This window comes from Pelmatolapia mariae, linkage group LG1, assembly GCF_036321145.2.
Source record: "Pelmatolapia mariae isolate MD_Pm_ZW linkage group LG1, Pm_UMD_F_2, whole genome shotgun sequence".
In the NCBI taxonomy this organism is placed as follows: Eukaryota; Metazoa; Chordata; class Actinopteri; order Cichliformes; family Cichlidae; genus Pelmatolapia; species Pelmatolapia mariae.
This window is the reverse complement of record NC_086227.1, coordinates 23012304-23031562: the sequence shown is the minus strand read 5'-3', so window position 1 is coordinate 23031562 and position 19259 is coordinate 23012304. Positions and strand designations below refer to the sequence as shown.

General features: G+C 39.3%; 1 protein-coding gene across 3 annotated transcripts; it reads right to left on the bottom strand.

Moving 5' to 3' along the window:
• Positions 1 to 454: 454 nt before the first annotated feature.
• On the bottom strand, positions 455 to 18839 carry znf280d (zinc finger protein 280D). 3 transcript variants are annotated; one of them, XM_063476081.1, is made up of 18 exons: positions 18716 to 18839; positions 14953 to 15077; positions 13699 to 13907; positions 13498 to 13597; positions 13155 to 13376; positions 12432 to 12506; positions 12225 to 12331; positions 11880 to 12067; positions 8692 to 8849; positions 8499 to 8599; positions 8262 to 8408; positions 7703 to 7837; positions 7386 to 7615; positions 6000 to 6140; positions 5836 to 5904; positions 5637 to 5752; positions 5521 to 5545; positions 455 to 2150 (listed from the first exon to the last, which is right to left on the bottom strand). In XM_063476081.1, exons 2-18 carry the CDS (start codon positions 15068 to 15070, stop codon positions 1772 to 1774), a joined length of 2520 nt encoding a protein of 839 aa, XP_063332151.1. In that variant the 5' UTR covers positions 15071 to 15077; positions 18716 to 18839; the 3' UTR covers positions 455 to 1771. The 3 variants fall into 3 exon arrangements, with proteins under 3 accessions (XP_063332151.1, XP_063332159.1, XP_063332167.1); XM_063476089.1 differs by having other exon boundaries at positions 5521 to 5542; XM_063476097.1 differs by lacking the exon at positions 5521 to 5545 and having other exon boundaries at positions 1997 to 2150.
• Positions 18840 to 19259: the final 420 nt, after the last annotated feature.

The window sequence follows — 19259 nt, the reverse complement described above, 5'->3', positions numbered from 1 at the left end:
TTGCTATTAGTTTAGAGTTTTAGTTGTTTTCAGCTGAGGTTAGCTTTAGGAGATGCATTGCTTTTTCCATTTTAGCTTCTAATATTTTTATTTAGTTTCATTAATTTTTGATCAGGTCTCGGAACATTGTAAACAGTAGTACCAACAACTAGTAGCGAGGCCTTATTGCCACAGGAGGCTGCTGCTGCGAGCACTAGCTGTAGAGAAGTAAGAGACGAGAACCAAAAATGCCAGGGCCAATTTTTTGTCTCAGTCCAGCCCTGCTCATCGTAACAAGTCTGACCAAAGTGACTACAAATGTTTTTCCAAGTATGTCTTCTTAGTTTCCCTCCTAAAGAAATCTCACGACTAGCTTCCTTCTTTGCTCAAGAGCAAAGAAAAAAGATCAAAATACACCTATTTTAATTAAGGAAATACGTGGCCAACAAACAAATCACACTCAAACTGGCTTGTATTAAAGATTTATTTACATAACAAAGAAGAGGAACACTTGGATCTAAGCCCAGAATGTTGATCAGAGGAAAATGTGTTCTAAGGGGAACCACAGTTTTATAGGAATGTATTAAAAACAGGTTGGATGGGGGTACATATATATAGCGCCTTAATAGACATAGATGCATTTACAAACTTGCTGTACTGTACAAGTGAAAGATCTTTTTTTTGTTTTTTGTTTTTTAAACAAACCTTCTGACATTTCAAGCCAAGTAAAACAAACACACAGTATTGTAAAAAATCTTTCCAGATTTTTCTCCCCCCCCCCCCAGTAATTGTAAATCAAAATCCATCTAGTACCTGATCCAAAGGTATTTATTTTATAAGCTGGAACTGTCAACTCAGTTAACATAATAAAATCTACCTAATCTTTCACTCAATGCTAAAATATTCAGGTTATGTTCACCTTTAAAACGCAAACCTTTCACAGAGCTGAGATCACTTTCCATGTGGGGAGGGAAAAAAACCAAAAAAAAAAAAAACATTCCACGTATTTTCCTAATGGTTTAAATCAGATGTCTTAGTGTTGATAAACTTACTTAAAACCAGCAGGTGATCAAGGTAAATACGTGCTACATCACTTTAACATTTTTACACTTGCTGCACAGCAACCTGACTCTATATAAAGGGAGCAGCTTTGAGGTTCATTACAAATAAAAATGAAAGGAAATAAAAAGCACATACACAATAGTAGCAACCACACATTAAACCCAAAACACTTTGACTGCTTCTCACTTCCTTGATCCTCTTCCTCCTATCCTAATTAATAAAAACACCAGGAAAAACTATGGATGGGCCCAAGCTGCTTAAACATTCAGTAATTACAATATTTCTGCAGGCAAACTTTTAGGAAGACTACATGCAGAATTTAGGTATAAGTAATTTGAGCATTCTGTGCCGTGAAGTGGGATTTCTTTTTAAGGAAATCTGGTGGTCTTGACAAATTTATGTGTCAAGATTTTTTGACAATCACTGCCCTCTTTAGGCCGGCAGGGCGTCAGACACTTTGTGTGTTGGGAGGATCTTACAAAAGAATCAAAACTATTTAGTGGGAATCTTCTTGATCAATTTTGCAGGGTAAATAAAACTTTACTGGATCTACTTTTTTTTTTTTTTGTAATTCACAAATATAAAGAAGTTTTACATCTAGTTTCCATTTAACCGTCAGGAATCTGCAAAACAGCCAAAGCAACATCATAAATTTGATGTCTGTAAGAGAAACACTGGTGAGGTGTTTTCTGAATAACGGGAAGTCATTGTTTAGTTAGTTTGTACAGGTTTAATCTGACTGAGGCTGCTGGTCCACAGTCGCACTCTCTGCCGCAGACACAGAGTCGGGACGCTGATCTTCCTCATCTCTGCTCTCTGAGATCTCGTCACAGAGGTCAGATGTGCAGGAAGACGGTAAAGCGGGCAGCACCGACGTCTTTGAGTCACCTTCAGATGAAGCCTGGATAACACTTGTTCCTGTGGAAATCTCCTTCTGATCTCCTGCTGGTAACGGCGACTCTAATTCTGGTTTGTCAACAGTGCCGATGGCTGCACCTCCAGATGAGACGCATTCAGCTTGTTTCGGGTCCGTTTCCTTTGGTTTTTGAGCAGGTGAGGATGTCAAGACGTACACTTGGACTTTGGCTGGCTGCCCCACGATGAGCTGCCTGTGTGAAGGGAAGAGGGCGGCATTATAACGACGTACTTCAGATTAACGTTCAGCCAGCATGCATTGTCTACCAACAATTTTAAAAAATAGGAACCTACTCATGAACCATTATCTATAGATATGACACACTTATTAATAATAAATTTGCCTCTTAATGTTTTACTAAGTCATCTTAAAGGGGCACTCCTACGTCCACATGTTTATTAGTCACAAATCACAAGACAGAGCATGTTGGTTTGGTTTTAGGCCTTAATTTCCTACATTGTCCTCATCAGTGACCTCGACCTACTGTAAGACCTCAGTAACGCCTGTAAATAAAGCTGCAATGTTTGCAGCTTTGTGCATTAGTGGAAGAAGTGTAAATTGCAGGATTTTTTTTTTTTTTTAAATTGCTGCATCCACCAAGTTTTTTCAGGTTTGGGAAAAAAAAAGACTAATGCTGTGAAAAGAGTCAGAGTCATGTATACAGTCCTCACAAACAGTAGTTTTTGGTTTTAACGAGTATCAAGTGTCAAGTTTTGATTATTTGAAAATCACTTACACACTCTTCCAAATAAGTAATTTATTAATTTTAAACTTCACATAGTCAAAGGAGTTAGCAAAGAAAAGCGTCTGGACTTCTTAAAGTTGCTTGAAGACGTTTCACCTCTCATCCGAGAAGCTTCTTCAGTTCTAAGGTCAAATGGCCGAGAGTCCCAGATTTAAACCCAGTGGGAGTATCCCCCCAAAGAGGGACAAAGGACCCCCTGGTGATCCTCTAATCACATGAGCCAAGGTGTGAAAGTGGGTGTGGGACCTAATCAGCCAGGGTTTCGGGTGTGCTCATTGTGAAACCTGGCCCCACCTTGTCGTGTGAATTCCTGAGGTCAGATGGCCCAGGATGTGAGTGGGCGTTAAGGCGTCTGGGGAGGGAACTCAAAACTGGATTATAGATGGCAGACAGTTGGTGTCGTAAACCACCGCCTCTGTTCAAAGATGGTCGCTCACAGTGGACATAGATGGCCTCTTTCACTCCTATTTCAAACCATCTGTCCTCTCTGTCCAAAATGTGAACATTGGCATCCTCGAAAGAGTGACCTTTATCCTTAAGATGCAGATGGACTGCTGAGTCTTGTCCTGTGGAGGTGGCTCTTCTATGTTGTGCCATGCGCTTGTGAAGTGGCTGTTTGGTCTCTCCAATGTAGAGGTCTGGGCATTTCTCGCTGCACTGTACAGCATACACCACGTTGTTAAGTCTGTGTTTTGGAGTTTTGTCTTTCGGGTGAACCAGTTTCTGTCTGAGTGTGTTGCTGGGTCTGAAGTACACTGGGATGTCGTGCTTGGAGAAAACTCTCCTGAGTTTCTCTGATACACCGGCTACATAGGGGATGACAACGTTGTTGCGTCTGTCTTTCTTATCCTCCCTCGCTGGTGTCTGATCTTCTTTTCTGTGCATCTTTGCTGACTTTATGAACGCCCAGTTAGGATAACCGCATGTTTTGAGTGCTTCCTTTACGTGTGTGTGTTACTTCTTTTTTCCCCTCAGGCTTAAAGGGAACATGTTCTGCCCGGTGGTGTAGGGTCCTGATTACTCCAAGTTTGTGTTCCAGAGGGTGATGGGAGTCAAAGAGGAGGTACTGGTCCGTGTGTGTGGGCTTCCGGTAAACTTCGATGTTGAGGTTGCCATTTTCTTCAATGTGCACGGCGCAGTCCAGGAAAGGCAAACAGTTATCCTTTGTGTCTTCCCTGGTGAACTTGATGTTTTTATCCACAGCGTTAATGTGCGCAGTGAAGGATTCCACTTCTTGTGTCTTGATTTTGACCCAGGTGTCGTCTACATATCTGTACCAGTGGCTGGGTACTCTTCCTTTGAAAGAGCCAAGAGCCTTCCTTTCCACTTCCTTCATGTAAAGGTTGGCTACAATAGGTGACACGGGGGAGCCCATGGCACAGCCATGTTTTTGTCTGTAGAAACCCTCGTTGTATTTGAAGTATGTTGTGGTAAGGCAGAGGTCTAACAGTGTGCAGATCTGATCGGGTGTGAAGTTGGTCCTGTCTTCCAAGGAGCTGTCTTCTTGTAGTCGTTTTCTGACAGTCTCCACTGCCTCCGTGACTACATCAAAGGACACCATGGTTTCATGGTGAAGTCCAGACGCTTTTCTTTGCTAACTCTTTTGACTACGATGACCTGGATGACTGAGAACCTTCACAGACATAAACTTCACATATTTTTTCTCATTTTTTCTATCTCACAAAAATCAGAAAAAAAAAAGAAAATCCAACACATTTGTATCGTTTATCTTTCTTCTAATTCCATCCTCAAAGATGCACCTGCAAACATTCACTATAGAGAGCGTGGATTGTGTGTGTAGACTCCATTTCACACGCAATGTAACTTCGACACAAAACAGAAGCAAAAGACCGTAAATACAAAATGTATCAAATTAAGGTAGAGTGTAAATATTAAAATGTTAACTATAAAATCTAGCAGTCAAAAGACCTATTTTGAGGAAGTACTTGGTGACAGTGGGAAAGAAGAACTTTTTTAACAGGAAGAAACCTCTGAAAGAACCAAGCTCAACCATCTGCTGCAACTAGTTGAGAGTGATATTACATAAGCTGCAATGTAACCAGTTATAACACTGTAAGGTTACTGAAGACCTCATTGTCTCAAAGAAAATGACCACATTCAGGCCAAATACTGCAGACACAATAAAACATGCTGATGGTGGCCAGTGGTACCCCTCTGCCTCCTAGCAGATTATAACATCGTATCGCATTTGCAAGATTTTCAGAAAACTTGACCTCTGACCCTAACATTGAGTTTAAAGAGACTCAAACTTGTCTGAGAGTTTTAGTAACTACACCTATGGTATCAATTTGAAGGTCCTACATCACTTTGTTCTGAAGTTATCACATTCACAAATCTGGATGAATTGATGTCGTTTATGACGGTAAAAAGTTCTAACGAACCTCTTTTTCACTAACCTCTTTGATAACATCTACACAGACAGATATTCAGCCCTGAATTATTCTCCACAGCATGTCAGTTACTATTGTCCATGATTCATGTAATTGTGAGGTTATTTCAGTTTCGTATAAAGTATAACAGGAGTGAATAACAGAATATGAGAGAAAAAATGTAGATTCTACCTTTGCAGACGCTGGAGTTAATCGAGGTGTATGATATACAGGTATCTCAGTCTCTATTTTGACTATATTTCAATCTGTTAAAGTCTGTTGCAAGTTGTTCAACTTCATGGAAGCAAACTATAAATTGAAAAGAGTGCCCCTTTAAGAATTTAGTGCATTTTCTTTAGGTCTTCAGTGTGTTTCAGAGATTCACTACAAATCACAACATTTAAATGTTGGGAGCGGTTTCTACTCACACGCGATCTTTGGCTTTCATATCTGCTGGGTTAAAAACAAGAAACAACCTTTTCAAGCAACGTGTGACACTAAACACTGGCCATGACTCCAGCGGTAGTGAAAGACAAACACAAACCTTTCTCCGCTATGACTTTGCATACGTGATTCGGTCGATCGTTTAAATGTTTGGTCATCAGGTCGCCACGTGATGCATCGACGAGAAGGTCACAGTTGAGACAAACCAACGTGAACCTGGAAACAGAAGAAGAAATTTTATTACTATTTTAACTCAGATTTACTGCCAAGTGAAAGTATAACTTGAGAAGTACTCTTACTTTGAGGCCAATGAATTTTTCTTGTGATCCATTTTCAAAAATCTGTTCTTGGTGATGGTGCTGTGAAATCTGATTTTAAAAAAAAGAAAGAAAGCTTTGTCATAAAAAAGTCAGCAGATGCTAAAAGTCACTCAAATATCGATGGAAATCAGGGTCTTACTGACCTTATCATATGATTCCCGATGGAAACTTTGCAACTTGTGCGATATTTGCATGCGCCGCAACTGGAAACCATTGGGAAATGAGAGAAAAAGTCGTCCACGTGTGCGTTGCATTCGATGCATGTGTAAATCCCTCCGCTAGCACTGAAAACACAAAATGTAACACTTTAAGATACTGTTAATGATGATTTGAATTTCTCATTAGTATGATGCGTTAATTGTCTGCTGAGAGGTCTGTAGGTTTCTAATTGTACAGTCCGCCTTGTTGTACCACTAAATCATCTTATGTCTGATCTGCTTAAAAGCCCAAATAATGTGACTGAAGCCAGCGAATCGCTGTTGATTACTGAGCCCAATTAGCCAAATATCACACACACATTAATTTTTTAAAGACAGAAATCCTGCTATACTCCATGTTATTTTTACTCAGCCTAATGAAGAGTGTCCAGAAAATTAATTAGAAATACAGTCATTTATTTTGTGTACTGCGGGGCTTTAATAACCTCCATTAATTTCCTCCCACCCTGCTGTGGATACCCAAGAGGTGGGGCTCCATGTTAGTGGTTGTGGTGCAATTTTAACCACATGCAAAAGACCCATTGTGTCATTAAGATAAATGATCTGCACTTTAGTGAAGATTGCATTGTAAACATTTAATTTATTTAAAGAGTACAGTCATTTTAAAGGGTCTTGATATTTAACTTCTTAATAAACTTGCATCAGCTCAAATTGTATTAAGGGTTCAACGTTTGCGACTTCACAATAGTTTAAAAGAGTCCAAATTTATTTATTTACACCACCTACAGTGGAACGCAGGAACAAGTAATCCAACAAGAGACAACTACAACTAGAGCGACTGATGCAATGATGCCATGAAAATGTCAAAAACTGATTGGTTGGAAAAAGCTGTCTTTAACAAGAAAACGAATAGCAGTCCACAAGCAGAGGAGGAACAACAGCCAACATTAGCAGATGTTTTTTTTACACATCTGACACCGCCCCCTGGTGACAACACACAGCTACAACAGGTAGACATGGGTCACATTATATCCTGAAATGAGAAAGACCGTGATGGCTTTGTCTGTGAAAAGTTTGATAATCAGGACTCCTGAGATATTGATCAGGCTGTTGGCTGTGCGAAGCAGCGTAGCTGAAGCTGAAATGAGCCAAGAGTCCAGAGTGTGAACTAATCCAAGCAAATAAAGAGCGAAATCCAGAGGAGAGCACCTGAATGGCTCGAGTTTCAGATCTGAAGAAATGGCTGAACCCTCGTGGCAGTTCTAATGTTATCATACCAAGTGAGGTTTAAAAAAACGAACACTCACTGATGTTTACATGCTGCACATCTTTAGAGTCTGCTCCTGAGTGCTGTGTGAAAAAGTTGCCAACCTGAGATTCCTGAGTGCCAGGTTGTGCTTGGACTGAGGGTTTTGCTTCTTGCTCTGAGGCATCTTTGCCTTTCCTGTTTCTGAGGTGGTTGGTTTAGACTTAGATACAGTAACATGAGGTTTTATTGGATGATTCACACTCAGACTTTCTGTACTGACGACAAAGCCAGGTTGCTTAGGGGACACCGGCAGTGCAGGTGACTTTCCTGTGAGGGAAGCTCTAATGGTCACCTGCAGTGAGAACACAACACTGGATCAAATTTATATTACTTTAATATTTAACATAATAGCACAGATCTTATTATGACTGCCTCAGACCTTTGTACCAGGAGGAAGGCCCTCCAGGGCTTTAGGCTTCCTAAAAGTCTTGTGGACATGAGTCCTGTGCTCCACTTTCTCCTTGTAGGTGAGAAAATTCAGTCTACATTTTCCACAGCGATGGATCTTTTTTTTCTGAAATGGGGGGGCAGAAACACAAAAGAATGTGATTAATAAGTGGTGCTATGGGAAGCTAATAGCTGAGATGTTTCATTTGGATTCGCTGAAAGAGTGTAACAAGTACGAAATAGACTAATTTCACTTCTATTAATAGAGTGGCAATTAATTTTTTTTGGTTCTAATTCGACCAAATCTATTGCTTTGTAGGGCAAGAGAAGCAGGTTTTATTGTGGAAGCTTTTATGTATTACACTTGTGTGCTCGGCAGACACCTAAACTTGGAGGTAATGGCAGGAACCAAAAACAAGTTCTAGCCTGTAAATGTTTAAAATTTCCAAGAGAAAATCTGAATTCACTAAACTGTATTTTGCATTGCGGCAGTTAAAACTGACATCTGTTTCTGAAAGGCTTTCAAACAGAGCGTGAACTTAGCTTCATACCTGATGTTTCATGTAGTGCTGCATGTATATATGACTAGTTCTAAGAACTTTGAGACAGAAGGGACACAGCAGGTCTTTTGTGTTTTCGTGGACGCTCCTGAAATGTGTCTCCACATCAGAGAAGAAGGAAGACCTGTAATTGCAAACCTGTGGAAGCAGTAAAACCACAAATTCAGTACTAGCCACCGATTCTCTGCACACATTAAAAGAAACTGTAACCCTAAGACGAGTGCAGACCTGGCACACATAAGGCATTTCCCCAGGTTTGTGGTTTCCCTTCATGTGCTCCAGAAGCACCTGCTCTGATTCAAACGCCAGCTCACATATCTTGCAATTGGCTAAAAGGGAAAAAAATAGAATAAAATCAGATATGGAAAATAAATTTTTAACCAAAAAGCCAGAATGAGCTTCATGAATCATCGTGTTATACTTGAGGATTCAATCGGGCTGTGAGCACTCTCGATGTGGCACTGCAGCTGGAACGGGGTCATGTACTGTCGGTAGCAGTGGTGGCAGGTTGTGTGGCTTTCCCAGCTCTCGCTGTTCTGCTTTTCCAGCTCCAAGTGGTGTTTCATATGGTTCATGAACCTGCAGCGAAGAGTGGAAACACACAGAGCACGGAAATGTCAACCAACTCATTAGCATGTGGCAGCCTTTGAACAATTAGCCAGCTTTTAACTGTTATCAAGAAAAGACTGCTGTCGTTTATTTGAACTGACGACTCAGGCCTCAGTAAAGACCTAAAGACCACTCAAAGTTTTGAAACCTTTTGGTTTTAGCGTCGAGGCACAACTCTGAAGGCAAACGGACGTTTCTGATTTTCATCACGTTTTCATCTTTGTTACAGATCAGTGAGTAGTTGCTGAGTGTTTGCAGACATGACTTTTGTGCAAAGCACAGGTGACTGTGTCAATCTGCTCATTACCAAAGAAATCACAATGAGGCTTTCGGTGTAGCATCATATCGTTACAACTGATATCCCCTAGCAACAGCCAGCAACCTCAAGCAACCACTCATCATCCAGTTGTTACCAAGTTACTGGAGGTTGCCAACTGGTCTCTAGCCCTGTGTGATTGAAACCTTAGAAAGATTGAAATGGATGCATTTACCCATATTTATTCATTCTAGCCCAGACCACCTGCTGCTGGAACGCAAAATGAATCTTAATAATTGCTTTTCATACTTTGACTAATGTTTTCATATAATTTAAACTTTTTTTCCCCATTCATGTCTTATTATATTTGTTGCACCTGTAATATTGAATCCTGAATCCTAAGAAACAAAAAGTGGAGTGAGTAAACTAATAGTTACACTTTGTTTTTAATTAATTAAAAAAAAAAGTTCATTTCAGGTTATAAACGAAAGGAAGTGTTTCTATAATTGTTCACAAATATACTTTATATGACGAACAGGTGTTCTGACTTTACAGTTCAGTTTTTGCTCATTATTTACCCTGTTTTAAATGTATTTAAATTGGTTAAATTTAACCCATAAGAAAATATATTTTCAAGATATTAGTGTTGGTAATCAGTACTGCTGAATGTAAAATTTTGGCAGGCCACTTATATATTTGTTGAATAGTTAAAGATCAGCTTAAACCTGTTGAGATCAGCTACCGTGCATGATAACTGAACTTACTGCACATCTGTATACTGTTGGTTGTCTACGCCCTACATTTTCAAAGCTGCTACATTAAAGAATTAATTTATAAGCCAGAAACTATTAGGTGAGCTATTACTTATATTTACATTTAAGTGTATTTTCCACACAGCCCTTCCATTCATTCATCATAACAATGTTTGCATTTGGTCAGCACAAACAGCTCAAGGTTGAATAAATAAATACACAAGTGCGGACTTGGACAAATTTGATCACGATTTATCTTTAAAGAGAAAATAGGTGCACTAAAACAACATCAACTTTAGCTTTGTGGGGGGAAAAAATTAAATATTCATGGCCTGTGTACATGCAGCGGATCCAGGTCCCAAAGGTTTTTAAGATAAATGAAGCGCTCTGCTCGCGCTTCACTTTCTAAGCATGTATAATGGCTGCTATAATATCAGCAATTACACAAAGATTTTTGTTTTGCTTAATGATACAGTGCCCCACGGCTGCACTGAGCACCTCCTCAGCTACCTGCCACTGCTGCCCTGACGAGGCATGGCCCATTTTTCAGCCTGCACATTCTGCTACCTCAGCTCCCCTAATAGAAATTTTTATGTGGCTGAACTCTGACCTCCGCTGTGAGAGTGTGGTTGCAGTACAAATGTGTTCTCCCATTAAAAGCAGCTTACAGAAGCTTTTTTTGCCCCACTGTTCTGAAGCAAAGTTATTTAATCAAAGGAGCACTTCTTACGCCACCTAAACTAGCAGTCATTTTTCATCTCTACGCCCATGAGGGAAAATGGTCAGATACTGTCATCCATCTGAGACAAAAGCTGCAGTTAGGGCAGAGGGAGATAACCTCCCTCCCCATCCTCTCTTTCGTTTTATTGGCACTGGACACAAAGTCCTTGAAAACTCAGTTTGGTTTTTGAACATTATATGTGTAGACAAAACAAACCAAACACTACAGCACTGTCTATAAACACCATAAATATTCACTAATACTTTATTCAAATCCATGTTAGAGTTGCAAAAGGCAGATGGTTTTGCCTTTACTCCCCTTCATGAAGGGAATGTTGATTTCAAAATATAATTCCCACAAATTAACAATACCATTGGAGTTTAGATCAGTATCCGTACGCCTTCCTATTACTGAGCAAAACAGAATACTAAAGTTGAATAATTACTACTAGACCAACCTGCCTATTTATTACTGTAATACAATCAGATGTTCCCCAGCAGAAAGTGATTAGCCTGGTTATGAGGTGAGCAGCCACCTGTAAGCCGAGCTGCTCAGACTTCCTTAAAGCAGGAAGCCCAATTACTACTATAAAACAACGATCTAATGGATATTTGGAGCAAATATATGTTGGTTAATTTCTATTTAGTGACAAGGAAACATACACAAAAACAAACTAATATTTGTAAATATATTGTACATTATATCCTCCTGAGACCCAGCCTATTCATTTTTTCCTCTATTTTGGACATTTGTTTTCTTTCTATATCTTTTGACTTGTTTGAGCTACCCTTACTAAGTGCCGACGTGCTCACAGAGGACATGCTGGCCTTTCCAAAGATATCTCATGTGTTTGGGTGGCTTCTTTTAGCTTCTTTTAGGCAGGAAATCATAAAATCAATTTCCTCAGTTCTCAGGAGGATATTATGCATATTAATATAGTGGCATATGTACCAATCAAGGAGTAAGGTCTGATTTAGACTTTTGGGGAATCTTTGTAGAGCTTTTGATGTAACTTGCGCAAGTGGCCGAAGTCGTTGCTGACATTTATGGATGTGCACCGTTTATTATGCTTTAATTACTGTGTATTTGCATCCTGTTGTTTTACATGTGGTGCCAGCCAATAGAAACCAATAAAATAATTTAAATAATTCAAACTTACAATGGCAAAATGCTGAAATCAGCAAGAAGTCTGCACTCTTTGTGAGAATAAATGACAATTCATAAAGAAAAATTATGGCTATCTACTTAAGAATGAAAGCAAATTTTCCTACCTGATATTATTCTTGAGAACTTTTAAGCAGCTCTGGCACTTAAAGGTGGTGTTGGTCTTCTGTGCCTCCTTCTTTTGCACGTCTCCCTCAAAGTTACCGTAATAGAAATCTGCGACCAGCATGATGCGCTTGTTTGTGTTCGTGTTCAGGGCCGCTGGAGCTGTGCTTCCTCCGTTGGCACGGCAGTTCTGACATAAACGGATTAAACATATTAATGTTTCATGGAAACCAACACATGAATGATCGTTTGCTAAAACTGACGGGCTTTTAAAAACATTATTTTATATAATTATTTAATATAATCCCATTTGACAATAACATATTCTTAACCAGAGGTTTACTCACCATCATGTGATATTTTAGAGCTTCCTCTGTGAGAATTTCTTCTTGACAATTGGGACACTTTCTCTTTACCATGCCATTTTCCACTCTGATGACTACTTTTTGTGGTGCTACAGAAAAGGAACTGAAGGTTAAACTTAATAAAATACAGCAGGAACTTGAATTAGAATCTTTTTGAAATTAAAAAAAATTTTGGTCAATAAAACTTACACAAGTCAGGCTTTGATTTTTTTGCTACGTTGTCCATTTCCTGTGGTGTCAGTCCTCGTTTCAGTAAGCTCTGATCTGTACCAAATTGTAAAACAATTGATAACTGAGTCACTGCCAGCTGCCTGAGGCTAAAAACACAGAGTTTTTTTGTCACAGTTCCACATTTTTATCCCTAGACTCTACAATAAACATACACAAGAGGTATACACAGCAAGAGGTTGTGAAGAGGTATATTGTTTTCTTTACTTTTGCATCTTTGTGGTCTTGCTACTTAATTTCACTGTGCAAGCAACTGTATACTGACAATAAAAGTTATATGTTCTAAGTTCTACAAGAGTAGCTTCACGTGATTCATAGATCAAAATAATCCAACAATTCCTGCGCTTTCTGAAACAATACATTTTAACCCCCTTCCCCACTTAAAGTTGACTTTTTTCTATTTCACTGCTCTTCATTAAGGTGTGTGGGGCTTCAAAGCTAGAGCTTTTGACTAATAAAGACTATCTGCACAAATACAGACCTCATTATCTGAAACTTCGGCTGCGTTTAACCCTGGAGAACCCATGGGGTCAGAGCCGACCCCATTGGTTTTCTAGGGAACCCATGGGGTCAAATTTAACCCCATGGGTTCTCCAGGATTAATATGAGGAACCACCACTACAAAACATGTACATGTGGCAGAAAAATCAGGAAAAGCAAAATAGCTAACTTTTAGAGCATTACCTCTGCTATTGGTGTCCTTTGCAGACATAGAAAAGGTCTGAAGAGGTTGTGAGGTGGATCTGTTTGGTTGAAGCTGACTAGGCTGTGTTGAGTATACAGCAGGACTCTGGACATTTGACAGTGTCACAACATTGTTGCTAATTTGCTGCACCTGTGGCCTGTGGACAGCGCCAGGTATGACTGTGGCTGGAGAGACCTGCTGAAAAATCTGCTGCTGACCAGCTGTAAGCAACAGGATACGCACTTGGCATTGCAAGACTCAAACTAAAGAAAATAAACAAATAAAATATAGTGCAATGAAGATTTACTCACAAAAGGATTACTATATTAAACTGAGATTTACCTGGAATGATTGTAATTGATGGTCTTGGGGGATACGGGGCCCCAAAAGAGGCAATAAAGTCACTGTTATTTGTTAACTGTGGAGAAGTGACAATAAAGCCCTGAAAAAACAAACAAAAATCACCCTTATCAGCTTCTGTTCCTTCTGCCTGCTCTTATCATTTAGTTTTTGGTATTTAGAAACACTTAAATGCAAAAATACCTGATTATTGACAATAACAGGCTGTGGAGTTACTGTTGTCAGACTGGTTGGTACAGTACTCTTTGTTTTCCCAGGTATATTCAATGGCAGCACTATTGGTGAGGGGACCACAGCAGGCTGAGGAGGGGGGCACTTTACTTCTTGTTTCGCTGCACTTTTCCTTTGAGGAGGTGGAGGGTTAGAAGGCTTTCCATCCTTCTGGTTATTCGCTGTGAGAACATTAAGGGGGGCAAAAATAGGTAATTCAACAACAACAACCAGAAACAAAGTCAAAGCATGTGAAAACTTAAAATTTTAGCAGGCAATATGTGCAACTTGATGGACAACAAGTAAAAACCCTAGAAAAAAAAAGTGCCGAAAATTAAATGTACACTATTTCTCCTCTGGATGCTGGGACAATATAGGGACATTTATCCATCCAAACTGTGTTTGGTACAACTTGCAGTTTGTGGGTTTCATTGCCTACATTTTATAATGCACGATCCAGTCGGTTCTGCAGTATGTGGGTGAATCTGAGCAGAGTATAACCCTGTACACAGTTCAACAATTTATTCTGCTACTTCAATCTGCAGTAACATCATCAACAAATTCCATCGACTCAGTTCCACTGGCAGTCATACGTGGCAGCCATAACATTACCACCATCATGTTTGACAGATGATGTGATATGCTTCAGATCACAAGTCAAAGAACTGCATCTATTCGTGACAGCTTTTTTTTCATTGTAGACTTTGTCAATGACACATTTACTTCCTCATAACTTCACTAGATGGTGTACAAGGTGGCGTACTGAGGCAAAAATTACAGACATTGTCACCGTCTCCTTCCAGAAAACATGACCCAATTATTTAAAAAACTATGAATCTTGTATACCTGATGGCATAAATGAGTACTATAGAGTAAACTAAAACAATCTAGCAGGACAAACAGCTCTACATGCCAGAGAAGATATTTGATCTGGTGCCAGGAATTTCTTTGAAAGGACTTTTAACCATTTGGAGACAGGGTAAAAGTGGACATTTAGTTATCCTATATTTACAAGTGCATATTAAGAACTGAGCGATACTGTCTGGATGTTCCCGAATATTTAACAAACTAATCTGGATCTGGGCACAGGGAAGCTCTCCAGGGAAATTTCAGCTTTGGTGGAGGAATCCATTCTGTATTTGTATTATTATACATTCATTTGTGCCATTAAAGTTTTAACAATAAAATAAGACGTTTTTATATTTCTAAAAATATGGTGTAACATACAGAGCACTCCAACAAAGATGGGCTCATCGTCATCATCTTCTATCAAGTGAACTTCAGGAACTTGTTTCTGCCACGGCTCCAGCTCCTCCTCTACACACTCCATAAAAAGTTCAGACATTGTGGACCTACAACAGAAAAACATTAAAGTTACTGCTTCAGCAAACAACACACGTATCTCCCATCAGCCACTTTGAGATGAAATAAGAAACACAGATATCACTGATGGTGGCCCACTTAGGTACAGATCCTTGGATGATCTAATTATTGAAAAAACAAAATAAAAACAGTGTTCCCAAAGTATTTCACGATAAACTGTCGAAACAGGCATTTGATCTTTACCCGTGATTACTTTTTCTGATTATGCCTATTAAAAAAGTAATGATAAGAACCGCTGCAGCAAATGCATGGAAAACGGGTTACTGGGAGAAATTCGATTCAGGTGTGCAATCTGAGCATCCGCTGCCTGAGTCTGCACCAAAATAACTGCAAAATCTGCATTTGGCATACAGCCGGTCAGCACTCGGTTCTACAAGATTAAACAAGCTGAGCATGAAATAAATGACCCCTGATGAGGGCTTTACTAGCTGGAGTGGGGCTGCTTTTAGTAGAACTCATAATCGATTACTCAACATGTTAAGTAGCTAAATTTCTTAAACTTAATAAGAAGAGACTTTGTGTATTCAAGCTGATTTCCTTGAATTTAGATTATAAATTGATTATAAACTGGTTGCATACTCAGATGCTACCATTTGACATGGCATTTTGGGGTTATGCCACAGCGTTTTAAGGGTGATGCCACGACCTATCCCGGCTTTTTGAGACGTGCCATGACATACCTCGTCCAAACAGCTGAGCTGCCACAGCTGTGTGTGTGTGGTTTTTTTTAATAATGTCGTTACTGTGGCTTTTTTGAAATATTGGAGTTTCACAATGTATAGTGGTTGTCTGGAAGTGTTTTTAGGTTGGCCATGGTTTTGAATGAGAGGCAGTGTCAGAACTAAATATACAAGGTAAGCTTTAATGTTTAAATGACTATTATTATCATCAATTTTATTTATATAGCACCAAATCACAACAACAGTTACCTCAAGGCTTTTTATATTGTTTGGTTAAGACTCTACAATAGCCCTAACTATAAGCTTTACTCTAAGACACTGAATGTGACAGACTGTGCTTCAGAGATTTTCCTGGTTCAAACTTGGATGTTTGGGAGGTGTCTATGCATGTAAGCATAAATGGTCTGCCATCAATGTAATGAGGTGATGTTGACGTCTCTTAATATAACACACAAAATCCCTGTCTGACAATCTCTGACTCCTTAATGATCAGAAGTTGACCAACCAAACTTGGCACATAGGTCTCGTAAAGGTTTTTATCTATATCAGCTAATGTGACTCATTGTGTTGCCTAGCAACCATCTAGCAACTGGCTCAAATCACAGTTTTTAAGTCTTTCCTGACTTATAAAACCTTACAATAGCATGGCATCTAGGGCTGCAACAATTCATGGAGTAAGTCAATTATAAAAATTTCTGGACACAAATTCTTCGCTTCGAGCAAAAAGGCAGAGCCATTGCTGAGACACTGAGCTCAGGTACAGTGTTTCCAGAGTCCATAACAGCAGCCCTGTTCCTGTGTTCACCATTAAAACCTCTACTGGGTAAAAAACTACCAGGAGTCCTTCATCAAGGACCTGATCAACAAACTAGCTCAATAGTTACTTCAATTTAACAGCAATCAAACAAAAAGCTAAGAAAACACCCAAATCACAAATCAAAGAAAATAACATACTTCAGATAAATGACTTCATCTGGTTTGGTTTGAAACAATGCTGACTTATCATCTCCAAATGCCTTGGCAGTGTGCGGCACCACCCCAAAATGCCACGGCATCATCTCCATATGCTACAGCATCACCCCAAACGCCGCGACAGATTGAGGTATTAGTCTAAGCAGCCATGGCATCACCCCTAAATGACATGGTAAGCCTCCACCATGGGTGCCACAGTTAGAGGCTGATGCCACAATTTGATCCAGGCCTCAAACTGCATGGCATTTCATTGCATCTGAGGATGCCACAATAAGGTGCCGATGCCGTAATTTGAACCAGCCACTGGCGCATAAACACAGGTACCTAAATATTATACAGTATTTAATTAGTCATTTGACACCGGACGTGAAGAAAAGCAAACTTTGTAGCTTATCCATCCACTGCCGTTTATTTCTACAATAAATCTCCAGAAGTATTAAAATATGCAGATAAACTGTTAACTTAGTGAGTTAGTTAGTCTGATACAAGACTGGTTAAATTATACAGCTTTTTTTTTTTTTTTTTTTTTTTTTTTTTACATGGAAGCAATACCTGCAGCAAACAGGGGTGAGTCTAAAGGGGGGCATGGGGTGTACGAGACCATACTTATTCCAAGGCTTTTATAACATTTTTCAGACTAAAAGTGAAATAATAGAAAATATTTTATTAATTAAATTGCATTAATGTTTAAAAATAAAAGCTTTTTTCACAAGCCAATTAAAATGTAAAAGGGCCATTAAACTCTGAGCCACTGACCTGAGGGTTGAGAGTTAAAACTTGCCCCCTATTAATGTCAGAAAGCCTTCTAAGAAGACAGAGTAAAGGTAAGACGTGTATTTTTTCTCTTTTTGATATTTATTATTTCTCATTAAAAATACAAAAGTATTTCTTATTCGATTACTTGATTAATTGATGGAATAATCGATATACTACTCCATTATGAAAACAATCAACACCTGAAGCCCTAATGGCATCACTTTCACTTCATGGCGCACAATTTTTGGCCAGTTTGTTTAGATTTTTATTTATTTATTTTTGCTTTGAATACATTACTTTAAAAAAACAACAAAATTTTTTTTTTTTTTTTTAAACATGCTTCAGGTTATTTAGGTTATTTTCTATCTGGCAAAATCTCATTAGTGGGTACCATTATTGTTTTTTTACCCTACAGGACAAACTCCTGATTATTTACAGTGATTATTGGTGAACAGGATTTAAACTGGGTCTCAATGCTTTGGTTTTTTGTGTTGTGGAAAAACTAAAAGGAGCTTTTATAAACTGAAGGTTTTACAAAGCTGTGTAATTGTCGTTAAGGCGGTGACAACACTGCCTGGCTGGTGTAGCTGTGCTCAGTTTCTATTGTATAATAGTCATACTAATGCCTCGCGTTTTAATGCATTACTTATTTGGGCCTGAACGCTTTTATAGCGACAAACAACTAACTGAAATTGCATGCACAAATGCACAAAGGTCTTTCATTTTAAGCTAGCTCACCTCAGTGCACATTTCATAAACACATGAAAACAGGTGGAGTAAATGAAGACATTATTGTGTGCTACATTCAACAACAGAACAGCTAACGTTATGTTAGCCTAGCTCCCTCATAGCAAGCAGCGCTGTTTGACGTTAATGTCTCTTTTCACTAGCGGCAAAGCTAATGCTAAGGTCCAGTTTTCCAGTGCTGCTCTTGCTCTTCGGCCGCTGCAGTCTGCCACAATATTAGAGCATTAAATGCGAAATCAGATTTTAGAGCTGCGGCACAGTGTACTGTCAGATCATTGTATCATTACTTTGCAAGAGTGACCGGTCATCGAGCAAAGCCTCATAACATTAGCCAGAATCGGTTAGCATGCACACATTTTCTGGGACAAAGCCTGCACCGGTAAGACGTGTGCTTAAACACAACTCTTTCACTGCCAGCTCGCAGTTTTAGGGGAAAAGCTGTGTCTACATACCAGTTTCGGCACAGTCCTTGAGCTGAGGACGGCAGATTTCAGACAGAGCGGGTGCACATCACACACATCAGGGGATGTATCGCTGCCCAAAGGCGGCGGAAAAGCTCGGCGTGTGCGGACCAATACCTGGTGCTTCTCGCTGGGAACTTCCTTTGAATGTTGTACTGCTTCCTGGTCTCGCCATCAGTTCTCTGCACCTGCAAAGAACTAACCAGCTCAGCAAGACACATTTGCACACATTAAATAAACATTTGTTTAGGTCTGCATTTTTATTCAGTCATTACTTTTAGATATATTTCTAAGTAATCAAGGGATGTGTAGATAATTAAAATAAAACAACATATACTTTGTCTCAAAGTTAGGAAATTCCTATGCAACATGACAAGACAAATATCTTAATGAGGTATAAACTAAAGTAAAAAATATACACAGTAAATGATATCAGATAACATTAAAAGACCCTTAATTCTTCGTGCCATGAGGTCAACAAGGTGCAGGAAACATTCCTCAGTGACTGTGGTCCATATTGGCGTGTTATCCACCT